This window comes from Sciurus vulgaris (genome assembly GCF_902686455.1).
Source record: "Sciurus vulgaris genome assembly, chromosome: 16".
Taxonomy (NCBI): Eukaryota; Metazoa; Chordata; class Mammalia; order Rodentia; family Sciuridae; genus Sciurus; species Sciurus vulgaris.
Window position 1 is genome coordinate 10,180,749 of NC_136477.1, and position 18,604 is coordinate 10,199,352.

General features: G+C 57.0%; 3 protein-coding genes across 11 annotated transcripts; 2 read left to right on the forward strand and 1 right to left on the reverse strand.

Moving 5' to 3' along the window:
• Positions 1-1,396: 1,396 nt before the first annotated feature.
• On the forward strand, positions 1,397-6,003 carry SHFL (shiftless antiviral inhibitor of ribosomal frameshifting). Its single transcript, XM_079116063.1, has 8 exons — positions 1,397-1,746; positions 2,213-2,336; positions 2,516-2,565; positions 3,914-3,952; positions 4,145-4,294; positions 4,809-4,912; positions 5,034-5,188; positions 5,585-6,003. Exons 1-8 carry the CDS (start codon positions 1,726-1,728, stop codon positions 5,818-5,820), a joined length of 879 nt encoding a protein of 292 aa, XP_078972189.1. The 5' UTR covers positions 1,397-1,725; the 3' UTR covers positions 5,821-6,003.
• On the reverse strand, positions 5,854-14,183 carry ANGPTL6 (angiopoietin like 6). 9 transcript variants are annotated; one of them, XM_079116051.1, is made up of 9 exons: positions 14,045-14,183; positions 13,183-13,287; positions 11,950-12,055; positions 11,696-11,837; positions 8,963-9,545; positions 8,068-8,245; positions 7,307-7,494; positions 6,960-7,230; positions 5,854-6,292 (listed from the first exon to the last, which is right to left on the reverse strand). In XM_079116051.1, exons 5-9 carry the CDS (start codon positions 9,536-9,538, stop codon positions 6,102-6,104), a joined length of 1,404 nt encoding a protein of 467 aa, XP_078972177.1. In that variant the 5' UTR covers positions 9,539-9,545; positions 11,696-11,837; positions 11,950-12,055; positions 13,183-13,287; positions 14,045-14,183; the 3' UTR covers positions 5,854-6,101. The 9 variants fall into 9 exon arrangements, with proteins under 9 accessions (XP_078972177.1, XP_078972180.1, XP_078972176.1 ...); XM_079116054.1 differs by lacking the exon at positions 11,696-11,837 and having other exon boundaries at positions 11,950-12,038; XM_079116050.1 differs by lacking the exon at positions 11,696-11,837.
• On the forward strand, positions 14,169-18,584 carry LOC306647049 (suppressor of SWI4 1 homolog). The gene is made up of 11 exons (XM_079116057.1): positions 14,169-14,288; positions 14,377-14,547; positions 14,999-15,100; positions 15,293-15,343; positions 15,444-15,614; positions 17,010-17,086; positions 17,284-17,391; positions 17,491-17,614; positions 17,697-17,905; positions 17,979-18,139; positions 18,219-18,584. The coding sequence occupies exons 1-11, from the start codon at positions 14,271-14,273 to the stop codon at positions 18,434-18,436; spliced, it is 1,410 nt and encodes a 469-aa protein (XP_078972183.1). The 5' UTR covers positions 14,169-14,270; the 3' UTR covers positions 18,437-18,584.
• Positions 18,585-18,604: the final 20 nt, after the last annotated feature.

Below are 18,604 nucleotides of genomic sequence, written 5' to 3' on the forward strand. Positions count from 1 at the left end.
CCGACCCCGCTGTTCCTTCCTAACTGTGACTGCACTTTTTGGCCCGCCTCACGCCCTGCCCCGCCCTCCCCAGCCCGCGGAACCACCTTCCCACTATAGACTTTTACGAAATCGACTTTTTTAAAAATTCCACGTAGGACAGCGATCACATGGTGCTTGTCTTCCGTGCCAGGTTGATTTCACTTAACAGGCTGACCTCCGGCCTCCTCCCTGTTGCAAATGACCGAGTTCTGTCCTTTGCTTGGCTCAATAGTATTCCGCGGCGTGTATACGCTGCATTTTCCTTATCCATCCATCTGTTGCTTCCACACCTTGGCAACTGAGCATGGTGCTGCGGTAAACAAGAGTGAAGCTGTCTCTTCAACACACGGATTTCCTTTCCTTGGGTACAAATACCCAATAGTGGGATTGATGGATCCTAAGGTAGTCCATTAAAATTTTTTTAGGAACTTCTACAACGTTTTCTATAATGACTGTAGTATCTGAATATAATTTACAAATTAATGTCCACCTTGGGATGCAGCTTCAACATCTTTACTGAAGAGATGCAAAATTGAAAAATATTTTAAAATTGGTTTTCCCAAGAAAACTTTGCCCCCCAGGGGCCGTGGAAATGTCTGAGTCCTGTTTAATGGCACGATTGGGAAGGGCTGCCCCTGGCACATCCTGGGTGGAGGCCTGGGATGCTGGTTGACACCCCACAGTGCACAGGACAGCCCACAAAACTGTTCCCCCACCCCCGCCAGCAACATGCCCAGTTGGAGACCCAAACACTATTCTTCCTCTTGCTTCCTTCTCCCCTCTACCCTTCACCGAACTAAAACCTCAAACTTCCGGCCCTCTGTACAAATTGTCCGTCCCCTTCTCAGGAAGCCCCAGCTGAGGGCTCCCCCAGCCCGCTGCGTTAGAATCGTCCTGGACCATGGGATGGTCAACCTTCCGATTGACAATGCGGATTCCCCGGCACCGCTAGACAGCCGGCTTCTGCTGGGCAGTTAGGGACCAGGAATCTGTATTCTTCTCAATCACCCTCATCATCTGCCCCTACCACGGACACACGTAGGTGGCCCAGTGACTACGGCAGTGTCTATGGTATGCCAGGCGCCATTAAGTTTCCTGCTGGGGGACCCTGGCACACACTCTGCTCCGGGATGCAAGCTTTCTTGTCGTGCCCATTTTACAGAGAAGTAAACTGAGCTTCCAAGAGGTGATGGTGGCCAGGTCAAGGACTCAGAGCAAGAAGAGGGGCCAGGTCCTAACAGGCGCCGGATTCCCGGGGAGGCGGAGCGCCAGGCGGAGGGTGACGAGCCGGGGAGCGCGCTCGGAGGTGGGGGGCCGCGGGGACTCGCCGCGGCCTTCAGATGCGGCCCCGCCCCCACGAGGGACGTGAAGACGCGGACCCCGCGCAGCGTGGGGACATGTGACCGACTGCAGAGGCCGCGCCGCCTCCCCCGCCCGAGGTGTGCGCGCTCCGCCGCAGGGCGCAGACCCCGGGCGCCGGGCTGGGTTTGGGGCGCAAGAGCAGAGGCGGAGCCAGGGCGGAGCCAGCGCGCCCCGTCCCCCAAGAATCGAAAGCGAAAGAGGGGCCGGGGAGGAAGGGCGGAGCCGCCGCGAGGCCCCGCCCCCTGCCCTGCGCGGCGCTGGACCGACGGGCGCGCCCAGGTAGGGGGGCGGCCGAGCCACGCAGTGCGGACCCTCGCGGGGACCTGCGCCGCCGCCGCCACCATGTCTCAGGAAGGTGTGGAGGTAGGAGATGGCTTCGGCTGGGCCGGGGGGCCGCGACCGACGCCGAGGAGGGGCCGGGGACGCCGAGGGGGCTTCGCAGTTCCTGGGGACTCCATCCCAAGCCCAGCCTTCCCGCCGCTTGACGTTCGCCCCGCTCGGAGAGGAGAGTGACTCTCACATCCCCCGAGCGAAACGCGGCCTCCCCGAGGAAGAGCGGGGGCTGCAGGGTCAGGGGTCAGGGGCCAGGGATGGCCTGGCCGTCCCCCGGCCCATCCCCGAGGCCGGGACGCTCAGTCCTGTCCGCACCCTCCCCCAGTGCCCCGTGAGGACTTTGGCTTTTTCCAGGAAATGCCATAAAGGGATGGGGGGTGGGGGGGCGGAGGCCAAAACCAAGGGTCAAGTTCAGGCCCCGAGGAGGTACCTGGAGACGGGGGAGGGGCAGTCGCTGCTCCGCTTCCCTACCGGAGGCCCCCTGTCCCCATCACAGCTGGAGAAGAGCGTCCGGCGCCTCCGGGAGAAGTTTCATGGGAAGGTATCCAACAAGAAGGCAGGGGCTCTTATGAGGAAATTCGGCAGCGACCACACCGGCGTGGGACGCTCCATCGTGTACGGTGAGCAGCGGGGGTCCTGCAGTTGGTGCTGGGACCACGCGTGGGAGCGCCGAGGGGGCGTGGTCTAGGGAGAGGCGTGGAGACCCTCTCCCCCGGAGGTCCCAGGCTTGGGGAGACTGCGCGACCTGGAACTCCAACAGACCCCTCAAGGGCCCTTCCTTCACTTACTCTCCCATCAGGGGTAAAGCAGAGAGATGGACAGGAACTGAGTAACGACCTGGATGCCCAGGTAACCTGCCCCCTCTCCCAGAAGGACAGGGTAGCCCGAGGGAGAGCAGAGGGGACTCAACCCAGCCGCGGTGACCCACTCTGGAACAGGAGGGCCTGGCCACAGATGGTCCGCCACTCATCAACCAAACCTCATGCACTTTTTCACCTCCCAGTCTGTTTCTGGCCAGGGGCCTTGTAAACAGTAGGCGCACACGATGTGCCTATTGTATTAAATCCGGGGGAGAGGCATGAAACTAGGCAATGCAACCAGCCAGGCTGGGAGAGGCTTCCGAGGTCAGGGAAGGCTTCCTGGGGGGATGATGCCAAGACTTTGGGGAGGAGTGAGCTCTGGAAAGGAAGGGGAGGGATGAGGACAAGGGCCTTCCAGGAAGAGGGAAGTCGGAAAGGGAACCATCCCCAGAAGAAAGGCTAGGATGAGCAGGAGGTGGGGGAGGAGAGGGACAAGGAACCCATCTGTGGAATGAATGAACGCATGGCTTTGATGCACAGGTGCAAGACGGCCACCTGCCTCTTAGGCCAGCTTTGGTGGCAGATAGTCTGAATGTCCCCTGATAGAAAGGCCCATCACAGAGTGATTAAAGTGTATAAGAAAGTGTTATAGAGGATACGGTAAAAAGAATCATAGCAAAGGGTACATTTACTGAGTATTTCCCTCATGTCAGGACTCCAGGAATTGACTTTTTTGTGGTCACAGTGACCCCATGAGACAGGTCCTAATATGTATCATCCCCGTTTTACAGACAAGGAAACTGAGGCCCAGCGTGATGACATCACTGGCCAGGTTCATGAAGCAAGCAGGTGGCAGCTGGGGTTTGAACCCTGGCCACCTGGACTCAGAGCCTGGCTCTGAGATGCCCCTCAGTAACAACCCCAGGGGCAAGTGGCTTGCCCTACTTTCCACAGCTGGAAGTGACGGAGCCGGGATGCCACCCTGCCTCTGTCTGGATCCACATCCCAAGCACTTAGCCTAAGCAGTGTGTCAGTGTTGACAAGCATGTGGCGTTTGCAGGCAGGCAGGGAGTGTGGGCTCCAGGCTGTACCAGCCACGCTCACTCAGGGTACTCTTGGGCTCTGGGCCTCAGTGTCCCCACCTGAGCCATGGGAATACCAGGTATGTCCTCCTCCCAGGGCTATTATTCGGATAACTGAGGCCACTGCTGGTTCTCAGTAAGTGGGCTCTGCTTTGTCAGCTCCTGGTGACTTAGGGGCACCCTATTCTCAGATGGAGCCAGGGCCCTCTCTCCCCATTCAGGAGCCACCATGCAGGGACCCCTCACCCCCAGCAAACAAAGGTACAGAGAGGCCTGAGCGCCTTCCCCAGTTTCTGCCCCAGTGTCTCCATCTAGGACCCACCAGAGGACATGAAGCAGGATCGGGATATCCAGGTGCGTTGGTGGCGGGGGCAAGGCCAGGGTACGGGATGAGGGGGGAAAAGCAGGGAGGACATCTGTCCATCCATCCGTCTATCCATGGCAGACAGCACAGGGGCAGGAAGAGGATGCATTTGTAGGGAGAAGAGGCTGACATTTATGGAAGAAGGTGACCCCCTTCTTGTCCCCACCCACCCCATTTCACAGGCAGTGGCCACCTCCCTCCTGCCACTGACGCAAGCCAACCTGCGCATGTTCCAGCGTGCCCAGGATGACCTTATACCTGCTGTGGACCGTCAGTTTGCCTGTTCCTCCTGTGATCACGTTTGGTGGCGCCGAGTGCCCCAGCGAAAAGAGGTGATATCCCGAGCTTGACCTTGATTCTGTCCCAGGCTTCACTCCTGACCCCCATCCTCAGCAGCCACTCCTCTGAGAACCCAGTGACTGACTTCCAACCTTGGAGCCCAATCATGATCTCTGATCTCAATCCACTGCACAGAGGTGGACTCCTGACCTTGAATTTGAGAAGCCAAACCCCTTGCTCAAGAGCCTGACCCCATGTAGTCTGACAGCTATGGCAAAAAGCAAACCTAAGCCCCAAACCACACCCCAAGTCTGGCTTCTGAGCCCCAAGACCAGTAGCGTGCCTCTGGTAAAAGCTGGACTCGCTCTGCAGGGAGTGGGGAGCCCCGACCTGTACTGTTTGCCACTTGCCGTGGTATAAATGCTGCCGCGCGGCGGTAGCAGCTGCCAGCCTGAGCTGCCAGGTGCGGTTGCCACGGCAGCTCAAGCGGCACCAGCCGCTGCAGATCGCTGCTGGCGCTGGCCCGGCCCGCACCTCCACAACCTGGTGCCCTCTCCGCACCCCCAGGTGTCCCGGTGCCGAAAATGCCGGAAGCGCTACGATCCGGTGCCGGCCGACAAGATGTGGGGCCTGGCCGAGTTCCACTGCCCGAAGTGTCGGCACAACTTCCGGTGAGGGCACTGACCCCAGCCCACCCTCGCTCCTGCCCCTTCCCGGCCCCGTCCCACCCCGTCCCGGCCCCAACCCTGGCCCAGCCTCGCCCTCGGACCTCACAGCCCTGCCCGCCCCCAGGGGCTGGGCACAGATGGGGTCCCCGTCCCCCTGCTACGGGTGTGGCTTCCCCGTGTATCCAACACGGATCCTCCCCCCGCGCTGGGACCGGGACATGGACCGCCGCAGCACGCACACCCACTCCTGTTCGGCCGCCGACTGCTACAACCGGCGAGGTGAGCCCCGGCCCTGCCCGCTCAGGCAGTCTGTCCACCGCGTCTGCGTGACCACAGACTGGCCCTGCCGCAGCAGCCCTGCCTTCGCTCGTCTTTCCTGGCTCCCCTTTCCCTGGCCCTGAGTCATGCCTGTGAGGTTTTGAGGTGTCATTCACCCCAGTGGCCACATTTAGGGTCCCTGTGGCCTGTCTGGGCTCCTGTCTTATCCCCTGCTGTCTCCCTGACCTGTCCCTGGCTATCCTGTGGTTTCCACAGGCTGGATTTCCTGCAGGTCCCCATCGTCTGTGGATTCGGTCCTCCCTGGCCTCCACAGAGCCCCACATGGCCTCTGCACCCTCATCCCCAGAGTCTCCTGGTATCTTGAGCCCCATGACCTCAGCACCTCTCCCTCCCCAGAGCCCCATGTGCCTGGGACATCCTGCGCACACCCCAAGAGCCGCAAACAGAACCATCTGCCCAAAGTCCTCCATCCCAGCAACCCCCACATCAGCAGTGGCTCCACGGTGGCCACCTGCCTGAGCCAGGGCGGCCTCCTGGAAGACCTGGACAACCTCATCTTGGAGGACCTGAAGGAGGAGGAGGAGGAGGAGGAGGAGGAGGAGGAAGAGGAGGAGGGCGGGCCCAGGGAGTGACCCCTGCCCGGTGCAGAAACAAACCAGACGTGGTCTGTGGCTACTTTGTGTTGTTATAAAATATGAGCTAAACTGAGACATAAGTGCCCTTGGGGAGCCGTCTAGGCCTGCGATCTTGGCGGGGGAACTCCTGGGTCCCGTTCTGGGGGCTTCTGGGACCAAATCCACAGTGGGAAAGTCTGGGACAGGTTCAGCTCTGAGCCACGGAGAAGGTGTGGCCAGGACAATTTAGGCTTCTACTGAGAAACACCCCCTGGGACGCAGCAGACAGGGTCAGACAGTCATGACCTCGCAGGCCGGATCAGCATAGCAGCCTTCTTGAGAGAGTACGCCCCACCACGGAACTCAGCCCAGTAGACTCCATCCTGGTAGCGGCTTCGGTAGTGGCCACCACGGTGCCACACACCATTGAGGTTGGAGTGGGCACAGGCATGGTACCACCAGCCCCCACGTTGGTACAGGGCGCAGTTACCTGAGGGGAAAAGATGGGTGTCCTCACTAGGTTAATTAAACAAGCCTCCACCAGCACATCGTGTGCAAGGCTTCTGCTAAGCATCCCCTGGTCCTTCCCAGTCTTACTGAATATAAGCCCTAAATCCTCCAACTCCTCTCCAAAATAAAAACCCTGGCCTCCCACTTTGTTTTTCAGAGTAATAGTCTTAATTCCTTATTTATCTCCTTACCAAAGTACAAGTCATAGCTTGCCCAGTTTTTCTGCAAAGTAGGAATTTTATCGTTCCTTCTTTTACCAGGAAAAAGATCTCTACTTCCTTTCCAGAATGAGAGACTGGGCTGGGGTGCTGGGGTACAGCTCAGTGGTAAAGAGCTTTCTTAGCATGTGTGAGGTCCAGATGTGATCCCCAACACCACCCCCCAAAAACAAGCTAGAGTGAGAAAGAATGTCCTGGCTTTCATCCTCTGCCCTCCACCAAAACAGAACAGAATTCCTAATTCTTGCCTCATGAGAGAAGGAATTTAGGTTTCCCCATACCCTCATCAGAATAAAAGTCCTAGGCCTTGTTTTCTTGCTTTCCTATTCTGATACTTATCAGAGGGTAATCTTGCACCACTGGGTTTCATTCCCTACCCAAAACAGGAGTCCTACCTGCCCTACCTCCCACCAGAATAAAACTTCCTACCAGAATAGGAGTCTCGGTCTCTATCCACGGTGCTGAAGGGTTTGTCATTGTGCCAGGAAAGAGAATCTCCAGCATCACCATGGTATTGGCCAAGCCGGAGGCGATAATGGTCGCTCTCAGGTTCCAGGGAGAAGCTATCATAGTGGGCACGTGCCCCGCGGCCCCCCCAGTCCTCCAGGAGCACCAGCAGCTCGTGGTCCCCACGGCTGGTCAGCTGATACACGGGTTCAAGGCCCAGCCAGTATTCCCCGTCAGGCCGCCCAAAGCCCACCTGCAAGGCAGGAGAGTCAGCAACAGGCGCCCCACCGGCCCTGCCAGCCCGGCCCTGCGCTCCTGGCCACGCCCACCTTGTAGTGCTGCCAGGTGGTGAAGAAGTTGACAGAGCCGTCCTGGCGCCGCTGGATCACCGTCCACCCTCCGCCCTCCAGCTGCTGATCGCACCATGCTGACACCACCAGCCGGCCAAGTCGCAGCTCGTAGACGCCACTCTGCCCGTGGCCTGCTCGCTGGGCCTCTGCACAGTCCTGCCATGGGCCTGTAGGCACAGAGATGGGGAAGGCACAGCCTGGGTCCACCAACCCCTAACCAGAATAAGAGTCCCCATTCTCACTGGTCCCCTCACAAAACACTGATGCCCCTCCCCTTCCCTCATCCAAATAAGAGCACCAAGACCCATTTCCTCACCTCTCCCACATCCCTCTTCTCTCACAAGAGCAAATGTGGAGCTCTTAAGTTTAAACCTCAGGTTCCTCACCAGAATATAGATGGGCTCCTCACCAGAATATAGGTCCTGAATCTAGTACTCTGATTCACCACATAGCATTCACTACAGTAGCACTCACCACAGTAGCAGTCCTACATCAGCTGTCCCCTCATCAAAACAAGAGTCTCTCAAATTTTCTCTCCTCTTTTCACACCATAGTAAGAAATTTTATATAATATTTATATAAGAATAAGAGTCAAACCTCCCTGTTTCCTTATAAAGTAGAAGCATCCTTTCCTCCAGTCCTCTCACCATGAGAGGAATCTTCCATTAAAATCTTGACTCTTCCATTTTTTTCTAACCATACTGCATGGAAATCCCCAGGCAAACACTCTCTCATCTTACCCACTGGCTTGGTGGGGATGGCAGGGGACCCTGCAGGCATGGGAGAGACCAAGGGACCCTGCTGTCTCCTGATCTGGTCTTTCTGGGCCTCTGGAGCTGGGTCGAGCCTCCTGCTAGTATTATTGGTGCTCCCCACCAGACTCATGGGAACCACAGGCACCAGGGGTGGTGGCAGGACCTAGGGTGATGGAGAAAGTCAAATGCAAGTGCATTAACCCTCAGCTCAGGAGGCATGGTCTCCTCAGGAGCGGGAGACAATGTATAACTCTCCCAGTGCAGACAAACAGGAACTCGGTGGGGGGGCATGTCCCAGCCCTAGGACTAATCCCCCAAACCCTTCCTCTTGGTTGTCAAGCACAGATAGAGCTGGGCTAAAGTTCTCTCTCTGGTATTGAGAGTTTAACTTATTTGCACCTCAGTCTCCTGTGCAAAGCTGGAATAAGAGGAGTATGTCCCACTTGAACTATTTAGCAAATCCTCCCATCAACCCTGTAAGGTAGGGACTATCACAGAGAAACTACCTTTTAGCCAAAACCCAGGGCCAGATATGTTCCAGAATTCAGAATGGCATGGCAAGATTCAGAGTGACAGGAATGCACCGTCATCGGTCGTTTTACATGGTAATAATATGCTTGAGTGGAGGATCCTATGAATATTCACGTTAAATGAATAAGTAAAGACTATAAATAGCCCCTAATTATATTTTGACCCAAATAAGTAATGAAAGGAGCGGGAGGAATATCGTTACCGTTTTTTTGTTTGTTTTTTTTTTGTTTGTTTTGTTTTGTTTTTGTTTTTCGGATTTTGGAATGGCGGGTAACAGATCCACAGAGGGCCCATTTTACAGGCGATGTGAACAGCAAATAGCTGCTACTGAGAAAGACTTCGTGGTTACCTGCTGCTGCCCGCCCGCGCCCCCCGGGCACAAGCGCTCCAGACGGGCGATGAGGTCGCTCTGCTGGCTGACCAGCTGCGCCAGCTCTCGGAACTTGACGTCCAGCTGGTGGAAGCGGGCGGCGGCCTGCTGAGCCTCGGCAGAGGCATTGAGCACGCGTTCCCCAAGCAGCGCCAGCGCGGCGGCAGGCTCCGCCCCCAGACTCGGCCTCGCCCCCGGCCCCGCCTCATGCTGCAGCTGCGCGCGCAGCTGGCCCAGGCGCGCGCTCAGACCGCTGCTCTCCTTGCGCAGCGCGCGCACCTCGCCGGCTACCGCGCCGTCGGCGGCAGCCAGGCGCTGCAGCTCGCGCAGCAGCTCCTCGTGTCGACCCACGCGCATGCGCAGCGCCGCCACCTCGCTGGCGTTCACGGCCTCCGAAGTGGGTCGTGCAGCAGCCGCTCCGCTCCAGCACACGGCGCCGGTGAACTTCTGCTGGGGCAGCACGAAGGTGTAGGTGCAGCGCGGGGCGCCCGCCCGCGCCCACGACGCACCCAGCAGGAGCAGCAGCGGCAGCGCGCGCAGCCGGGGCACCGACATGACGTTCCTGCAAGCAGAGGAGGAACAGGGAGGCGGTTGCACCCGCGAGCCCACATCCGTCCTCCATTCTCAGGCCCGGCCAGACGCACGCGGCAATGCCTGTGTCCACTCCTGCTGGGTTCCCGGTCCAGGGTTCCCGGCTCATCTCATTCTGGAGACGCCCGCGTGGGATCCCGCTCCCGACTCCCCCCTGAGTTCCAGGCGCCCTACAGTTCTAATGCCTCCTGCACTCATTCATCAAGCGTTTAGTGAGTGCCGACTGCGTGCCAGACTCTCTCCTAGTGAACAAAACACAAAAATCCCCGCCCTGTTGGGTAAGAAACAAATATAGGATTCACAGAGCATATTAGTCGGTGCTAAGTGCTAAATATAACAGCAAAGCGGAGGGGGGAGGGATGTGAAGAATCCATGCAGGGGCAGCTTGAGAGGAGGTGGGTGCGGACGGACGAGGGAAGGCTTCCAGGAAGAGGTGACAGCAGGAAGTCGTGGGAATGTCTGGAGAGAAGCGACCCAGGCAAGGGTAACGCAAGTGCAAAGGCCCCGAGACGCCCACGGCTGATGTATTAAAGAAAATGTAAGAAGGCTGGAGCAGAAGCAGAAGGAGCGCTTGCTTAGCGTGTGCAAGGCCCCGGCTCCATCCCAGTACCTCAGGAAAAGAAAAAAGCAGAGGGAGAGTGGGTGGTGAGATGGGTGAGGGGCACCTCTCCCTAACAAAGTCCTCCCTCTCTATCCGAAGCAAGCTGGGACCACGACCCAGAGTGATCACATCTTTTCTTCATAACAGATCCAGCCCCTCGGCCAGGCTTGTCAGCTCCTCTGTTTAGATCCTGAATTCCTTCACGCCCCGCTTCCACCCCACATTCCCATCTCAAGACACCATCTGGATTTCCTTATAGCAACTGCCCCCGGGGGGTTCCAATACTCTGACCCCAGCCACTGCTCTAATCCCCCACAGCAGCCAGTGGACACCCATGAACTCACAAATCCGTTCCCATCCTTCCTCCACTCAACTTTCCATGGTCCCCACCTCACTTAGCGGGAAAGCCCTAGACCTCCCAGGGACCCATAAGGCCCTGCACTATCTGCCTTGTCCCCTCCCTGCCCTCAGCTCCTCCCAAGCACCCAGGAACAGCACTTGGCCAGATCCAACCTCAGGGCCTTGGCATTTGCAGTTGGCTCCACAGGCAACATTCTTTAGATTTTAAGGCAGCCCCCTCCCTACCCTGGTTCAGGCCTTAGATGCACCCCTGACTACTGCACCTGGGCTGGACCCTGCCTGGCACTGTCTTTCTCATTTTCACATGGGTACTCTGAAAGTGCCTCAGTGCTACTTATCTGCATACCCCACTGATTCCCCTGAGGCTGAGGCTGCTGTACCCAGGGCCCAAAACAGTGCCCAGCACTCCTCCCCGGCCCACAGGCCCCAGTCTGCTGTGCCCCCCAGGGGTTCCAGGTGCTCATGCAGTGAGGTCATACAGCTTCTTTGCTGGAGGGTAGATACTTGTGGCCACCACCCTGACCCTGCAAGAGCCACGCCCATGCCCCCCTCACCTTCATCCCTGGGCACACCAGAATTCACACCTTTGCAGGCTCAGAAGGGATATGCATGCCCTTGGAAGGTCTACACATATCAACCCCATCTGCTGAAGTGCCTGTTTGTGTGGCAGAAGTTGTTCCAGGCAACAGGGACACAGCCTCAACCAAAATACACAAAATCCCTGACCTCCTGGATCTGATATTCTACTTGGGGAAAACTATGTAACACTCAGCAGGAAAGTCAGAGCAAGGGAGCTTAGGAGAAAAATCAGATGGAAAGAAGGAGGGAGTCTGGAGCTGGGAGAAGGGACTTAAAGAAAGGGATCAGGAAAAGTCTCACTGAAAAAGCAACACTTGAAGGAAGCAAGAGAATGAGAACAGCATTCCAAGCAGAGGAGACAGCAAGTGCAAAGGCCCTGAGGCTGTACCTTGCTTTGGATATGCCCAGGGAACAGCAGGGGAGGCCTGTGAGTGTGGAACAGAGTGAGCAAGGGGGACAGCAGGAGATGAAGGCAGAGGTAGCAGGAGATAGGATGCAGAATATTTGAGGCCTTTACTCTGAGTCAGTGGGAGCCATGAAGGGTTTAAGTTGTGGAAGGGCACATTTGCTATTACACTCACACATCAAGAAGGAGCTGCCAGGGGTCAGGGAGGGTTTTCTCATCCTGCCCTTCCTAACACCCAGTCTCCCACAACAGGAAAGGACCAAATCTCCTGGAGCTAGCATGTGTGTATAAAACCCAGCAAGATTCATGTTGTCAGCCTGCGGTGAGCAGGAGGCCTGGGAGCCTCCTCTGCCCAACCACGCCGAGGCCAGGGTCTCCCAACAAACAGAATCAGCATCCACCTGCTTATGCCCACCTCCCACCTCTCACCTCTCACAACCAAGACCCTGGATCCAGCGAAGCTCACAGCGGGCATAAGAAGTCAGAGGAAAGGCCAAGGGTACAGCTGGGCCTCTGAGCTGGGGAAGGGGAGAGGCTGGTGAGAAAGGAGAGAGAAGGCTTGGTAACCACCCCAGCCCAGAATCTGGAGTGGAGCAACTGTAAATATTTAGCATTTCCCACGTGAGAACTGAGGCAGAACTGCCAGACCCCCCTGCCCAGGCCACCAGAGCCTGATAACACAGGTCAGTGCCCTGGACGTCCTTTCTCTTCCTCCCAGTGGAGCACAGAGCGTGGGAGGCTGCAGACCCTGGTAGGACCCGCAGGATCCCAGCCCCATAGAAGGATAATGATGGAAGACATCAATGGGCACCTACTGTGTGTCAGGCCCACCTCAAACTCTATACCTTTTATCTCATTTAATCCTAGCAACCCACACCAGATTCTCTGTGTAGCCTCATTTTACAAAAGGGAAGCGATTCAGAGAGGGTGAGCCACTTGCCTGTGATCACACAGCCAGAAAGGGATCACAGTGGGATTCAGCCCAGGTAACTTGGCCTCTGAACTCAAACATAACACAACAGTCACACACATGCATGTGCATAACAAAACAGAGACACACACACTCACGCCATTCATTGCCCAACAAAACTGACAAAGTACTGCACAAAGCAGTGAAGGTAGACGGATGAAATTCATGTACACGTGCACTAGTTTATCTGGTGCACACATACACAAAGACAACTGGAGGGCTGGGGATATAGATCAGTGGTAGAGCGCTTGCCTAGATGCATGAGGCCCTGGATTCCATCCCCAACGCCATTAAAAAAAAAAAAAAAAAAAAAAAAAAAAGATACAAGAAATACAACAAAGATATAGGCAACAATTGTATGTTCAAAATAAAGCCACACATGCGCACATCCAGTAAAGCACTAAGGGAAATATCCACAGGTTGTGTGTCCAGATCTGTGTGTCAGACATACACACTGGGCACACGTGTTCACACACAGGCAGCACAGAGACACCAAGCCAGCACACAGCAAACTCCCAATGCCCATCTGCCACACTGTGAATGTGTCTATTTGTCCCTCACACACCAGGTCGCTTTTTCACAAAAGTCAAATCACACGGGGACGGAGCAGGAGGAAATACCATGTAGTAATTTATCAGAGGTAGAAAAACATTCACCCAGAGCCCCCCAGAAGCTGGCCCAGGGCATCTGACCTGTATCAAGTCCCCACCAACCAGCAGCCCAGCACAGGGAGAGCAGCCTTCGTCCCCACTTCCAGCCGTCCTGAACTCCCAGAGTAACCCGAGTGGACTCCAGGGCTGGAAGAGGAAATGGTCGTCCCAGATCTGAGAGAGGCTGCCAGGCTGGGCTCTGGGCCGGGGCTTGGCCCCCCAGCCTCAGCCCCCACCAGCTTCCCCATTGGCAGCAGAGAGAGAAGAAACCTCCTAAGTCACAGACAGGGGCTGCGGGCGGGAAAGGCAGAAAGGCAGAGTGGAGAGACCTGGGGAGATGGAGAGAGAGAAAATGGGATGGAGAGGAGAAGGATGGAAACTTACAGATGATGAAAGACAATTGATGCTGGAAGAAAGGGAGCCAGGACGGAGGATAAAGGGTGGGGAGGGGACACGGAGCTGGGGGAGCTGAGCAAAGACCTGGGGCGGGGGCGGGGGACGGAGATGGTCAGCTCCGGGAGGGTGGCCCTCCCCTCCAACGCGAGGTTTTGGGGGAAAGCCAGAAGGCTGAGGCCAAGCCCGGGGCTCTGAGTGGAAAGAGGGAGGGGGTGAATTATTCACGAAGCGCCCGCCTTGCCCAGAGTTTCCAGAGGTTGAGGTGGAGTTTCCATCCTCAGCTCATCGGCAGACAGGACGAAAATGAATAAGTGCCACGACCCGACTCCCTGCTCTGGCTGCTCCCCAAGTGCCTGGTGCCACGGTGTCACGCACTGTGTGCACATTCCGTCTCTAGGTTCGCAGGCCAGGGCAGAGATTATCATACTCGCTTTGGGATGCTTTAGGGCCCTCGAGGTGGGGAAGTAATTGCACCGCTGGACGAAATGGGCCGAGGCGGGATTCGAACCTGTGGACAGCCTTCTCTGCCGCGCGGAGCTGTTCAACTCCGCCCCCGTTTCCGTAGAGACAGGCACCGGTGTCTCCTAGCAACCCCTTCAATGATTTCATCCGCTGTCCTCGAGGACACCTAGTGCGCAGGCCCGCCCGATGACGCCACCGGCTCCGGCGCCGGAAGTGAGCCGCACGGCGCCGGAAGTGACCGACAGCGGCGGCCTCGTGAAGCGGACGGCAGCATGGGGCAGTCGGGGAGGGTATGGCGCGGCGGCCGAGGGGGCGGGCTGTGCTGGCGGGGCCCCGGCCGAGGCCGCGGCGTTCACCGTTCTCCTGTCACCCCCTCAGTCCCGGCACCAAAAGCGCGCGCGCGCCCAGGCGCGGCTCCGCAACCTCGAGGCTTACGCTGCACAACCGCATTCGTTCGTGTTCACGCGCGGTAGCGCGGGTCGCAGCGTCCGGCAGCTCAGCCTGGACGTGCGTCGGGTCATGGAACCGCTCACCGCCACCCGCCTGCAGGTCTGCACCAGCCATCCCGCCTCAACCTACCCTGGGCTGTCATCGCGGCTGTAGGACTGGCCTCCTCTGTGAAACCTCGGAAGGCCGCAGTCTCTCCGACTGGCGAAAGGGACCTTTGTGGGGACGGAGTATCTCTGCATCTACCCTTGGGGCTTAGTTGGGCAGTGGGGACAGCAGAGCTTCACTTTTCTGGAAGCCCTGGAGCAAGGGCTTCACGGGGTCTCTGCTCATCTGTTAAGTGGGAAGATGCATAAGAAGCAAGGGGCAGAGGGAGTCCTCGAACTCAACTGATTGGTTCTAGTGACCAAGACCCTTCTACTCCCCTGGACTGTGGGAAGGGCCAGAAGCAAAGAGCAACATAGTAGCAGGACACTCAGCTAAAATTTACTGTCTTGGCTCAACGAGGAATATCTGTATTTTTTTTTTTTTTTTTCCTTTTTATCATTTCTAGATCCGTAAGAAGAACTCACTGAAGGACTGTGTGGCAGTGGCTGGGCCCCTTGGGGTCACACACTTCCTGATCCTGAGCAAAACAGAGACCAGTGTCTACTTTGTGAGTGGACATCCACACCTTTCATCTCCCCCAAGCTCTCTCCTCCCCCATCTCGCGTGATGAAACCCTGTGCCCCTGAGCTACCATGATTCTGGCTTCAAAGTAAACGCTCTGAAGAGATAAGGCAAGGTTCCCACTTGCCCTGTCCCTGCTGAGTACCTGGACCCTCACTGATCCTCTCTTCTCCTGCAGAAACTGATGCGCCTCCCAGGAGGCCCCACTTTGACCTTCCAGATCAACAAGGTGAGGGGTGGAGGTGGGGCCATGTTAGGTAGGAGCTAGGCTTGGGGATGGCCCCTGCCACATGTGAATAATAATCACCCACTTCTGTCCTGCCTTGCAGTATACACTGGTGCGTGATGTGGTCTCCTCGCTGCGCCGGCACCGCATGCATGAGCAGCAGTTTTCCCACCCTCCTCTCCTGGTGCTTAACAACTTTGGCCCTCATGGCATGCATGTGAAGCTTATGGCCACCATGTTCCAGAACCTGTTCCCCTCCATCAACGTGCACAAGGTGGGCTGCACCTTTTGTGATGGCGGGTGTAGGTGGATGGGTCATGCAGCAGGTACCACCAGCCCTTTCTTATGACCCCATTTGACAGAGGGGAAACTGGTTTATAGAGATGAACTCATTGGTCTGAGGTTAGAATCAAGATTTCATGCTGGGTGTGTTGTCATATTCCCTAATCCCAGCAGCTCTGGAGGCTGAGGCAGGAGGATCATGGGTTCAATGCCAGCCTCGGCAACGGTGAGGCACTGAGCAACTCAGTGAGACCCTGTCTCTACGTAAAATACAAAATAGGGCTAGGAGTGTGGCTCAGTGGTCAAGTGCCCCTGAGTTCAATCCCTGGTAATAAAAAAAGAATGTAGGACTACTTGGGTACAGTGGCACATTCCTTCAATCCTAGCAGCCCAGGAGACTGAGGCAGGATTACAAGTTCAAAGCCAGCCTCAGCAATTTAGTGAGGCCCTGAGCAACTTAGTGAAACCCTGTCTGTCTCAAAAGTGGGTGGGGTTGGGGGCTGGGGTTATATAGCTCAATGGTAGAGTGTTCGCTTAGCACATGTGTAAGGCACTGGATCCCATCCTCAGCACCACATGAAAAACTAAAGAAAAGTATTGTGTCCATCTACAACTAAAAAGTAAAAATTAAAAAAAAAAAAAAAGTGGGGGCAGCTGGGGGTGAAATAGTGCAGGACTAGAGTTTTTTGGTTTTTGGAGGGGGGGTTACTGATCCTCCTGCCTCAGCCTCCCAAGCTGCTGGGATTACAGGTGTGTGCCACCAGGCCCCAACTAGGACTGGAATTTTGTTTGGGGTTAGTCATTCCCACTGCCACCACTACCAAGTGCTAGGGATTGAACCCAGGCCCTTGGGCATGATAGGCAAAGGACTATGGGTATTTTTTTGTTTTGTTTGTTTGGTACCAGGGATTGAATTACCCAGGGGCACATAACCACTGAGCTATATCTTTAGCCCTCTTTTTTAAAATTTTGAGGCAAGGCCTAGCTAAGTTACTGAGGCTGACTTTGAACTTGCAGTCCTCCTGCCTCAGCCTTCTGAGCTGCTCGGCTTGCCGGCTTGTGCCACTGTGCTCAGCAGGACTGCAGTTTTAAATCTGCCTGGCTTCAGAGCCCCAGCTCTTAGTCCCTGCTAGCAGCAGTTCTCCCACTCTTTGGGGAATCTGATGTGGACACCTTCCGTGGGCCCCAGGACCAGGGTTTCTAGTTAGCATCCCATGCAGTCGAGGCACCACTTGCAGCCCCACCAGCCTGTGTGGCTTAACCAGTGCTCCACACCCCAACGTGAGATGCCTGAGAATGGGCAGTGACGTGGGGCCTGCCTGGCCATGGCCGTGCAGCTTTAGCACACAGGCTGTGGCAGCTCGCTAGGTCCCTTCTGATCTCTCAGGTGAATCTGAACACTATCAAGCGCTGCCTTCTCATCAACTACAATGCCGACTCCCAGGAGCTGGATTTCCGCCATTAGTGAGTCCTCTTGAGAGGGTGAGGGGTGCGGGATCAGGCCTCCTCGTGTGACTGATGATAGCACAGCTGCTGAGACTGTGATTGCTAGTCTCAAAGTAAACGCTCTGACACGCTGCACAGAGGCAAGGGGCTCAGAGCTGGGCTCTGACATGGTGACCCCAGCACCACTCCTGCCCCACCCCACTTCTGCCATGCAGTAGCATCAAAGTGGTTCCTGTGGGTGCAAGTCGAGGGATGAAGAAGCTCCTGCAGGAGAAGTTTCCCAACATGAGCCGCCTGCAGGACATCAGTGAGCTGCTGGCCACGTGAGGAGGGCCCAGGGTGGGAGGTCAGTGCAAGCCAAGGGGCCCTAGAACTGTCCCTGGAGTCTGGGACCACCTGCTAAGTCCCGTGTCCCCACACAGGGGCGCAGGGCTTTCGGAGAGTGAGGCGGAGCCTGATGGTGAACACAACATTACCGAGCTGCCCCAGGCCGTCGCGGGGCGTGGCAACATGCGGGCCCAGCAGAGTGCTGTGCGGCTCACTGAGGTGATGCTTGATGGCAGGGGCGACCTTCTCTGGAAGCCCCCAGCCCCAAAGAAGAACTGACTCTTCCCCCCTACCCCCCCAGATCGGTCCCCGGATGACGCTGCAGCTCATTAAGATCCAAGAGGGCGTTGGGGAGGGCAGCGTGCTGTTCCACAGTTTCGTGCACAAGACGGAGGAGGAGCTGCAGGCCATCCTGGCAGCCAAGGAGGAGAAGCTGCGGCTCAAGGCCCAGAGGCAGGATCAGCAAGCCCAGAACGTCCAGCGCAAGCAGGAGCGGCGAGAGGCCCACAAGTCTGTGGTGGGCAGGTGGGCAGTGGGCTGGGGTCCCCAACAGCAGACAGCTGACCGACACCCTCTCCTGCAGGAAGAAGAGTCTGGCGGGCATGAAGAGAGCATGGGCCGACGGTGACAGTGATGCCGAGGACCCAGGGGCGCCCCCAGAGGCAGAGGGGGCTGCCCAGCAGGAGGAGGAAGAGGATGAAGCTGAGTATTTCCGCCAGGCAGTGGGCGAGGAACCTGATGAGGGTGCGTGACAGGGTCCTGCAGCTGGACGCTTAGGGCATGTCCTTGGTCCTTGGGGGCCCTGACAGCTGTCTTCCCACAGACATGTTTCCCAGGGTGACCAAGCGGAGACTGCACACTGGGCCTCCAGGCAAGAAGCAGCGGGTGAAGGAGCAGAGGCCTGATCGAGGCAGGGGTCAGGATGGTGGCCAGAGGCCTCTGAAGCCCAAGGGCAGACCCCGAGGACCCCGGGTCAAGCCAGGGTACAGAGGGGTTGCCCAAGACCAAAGCCGAGGGAAGCCAAAGAAGAGAGGGGCTTGAGTTCAAGCCCAGGAGTGGATGGAATGCCCCAGATTGGGGCCCGAAAGAGCTGCCCTGGGGCTCCCAGGCGCAGCCCTTGGTTTCCTTTCATAAAGGAGCTGTAGCCCCCAACCCTGATCCTCGAGCATCAGTAAATGACTGAACTTGACGTGTCTGAGTCTTTCTGGA

Bases quoted from the DNA above. Each gene is read 5' to 3' on its own strand.
- SHFL (XM_079116063.1), top strand. From the start codon at position 1,726: ATGTCTCAGGAAGGTGTGGAG. The intron at 2,566-3,913 runs GTAACCTGCCCC...GTCTCCATCTAG, and splicing joins GTAACGACCTGGATGCCCAG to GACCCACCAGAGGACATGAA. The intron at 4,913-5,033 runs GTGAGGGCACTG...GCCCGCCCCCAG, and splicing joins AAGTGTCGGCACAACTTCCG to GGGCTGGGCACAGATGGGGT.
- ANGPTL6 (XM_079116048.1), bottom strand. From the start codon at position 12,134: ATGCTAAATATTTACAGTTGCTCCACTCCAGATTCTGGGCTGGGGTGG. The intron at 7,495-8,067 runs GTAAGATGAGAG...CTGTGCCTACAG, and splicing joins CATCCCCACCAAGCCAGTGG to GCCCATGGCAGGACTGTGCA. The intron at 7,231-7,306 runs GTGGGCGTGGCC...CCTGCCTTGCAG, and splicing joins CCACCTGGCAGCACTACAAG to GTGGGCTTTGGGCGGCCTGA.
- LOC306647049 (XM_079116057.1), top strand. The intron at 15,101-15,292 runs GTGAGTGGACAT...CTTCTCCTGCAG, and splicing joins CAGAGACCAGTGTCTACTTT to AAACTGATGCGCCTCCCAGG. The intron at 17,615-17,696 runs GTGATGCTTGAT...CTACCCCCCCAG, and splicing joins GTGCTGTGCGGCTCACTGAG to ATCGGTCCCCGGATGACGCT.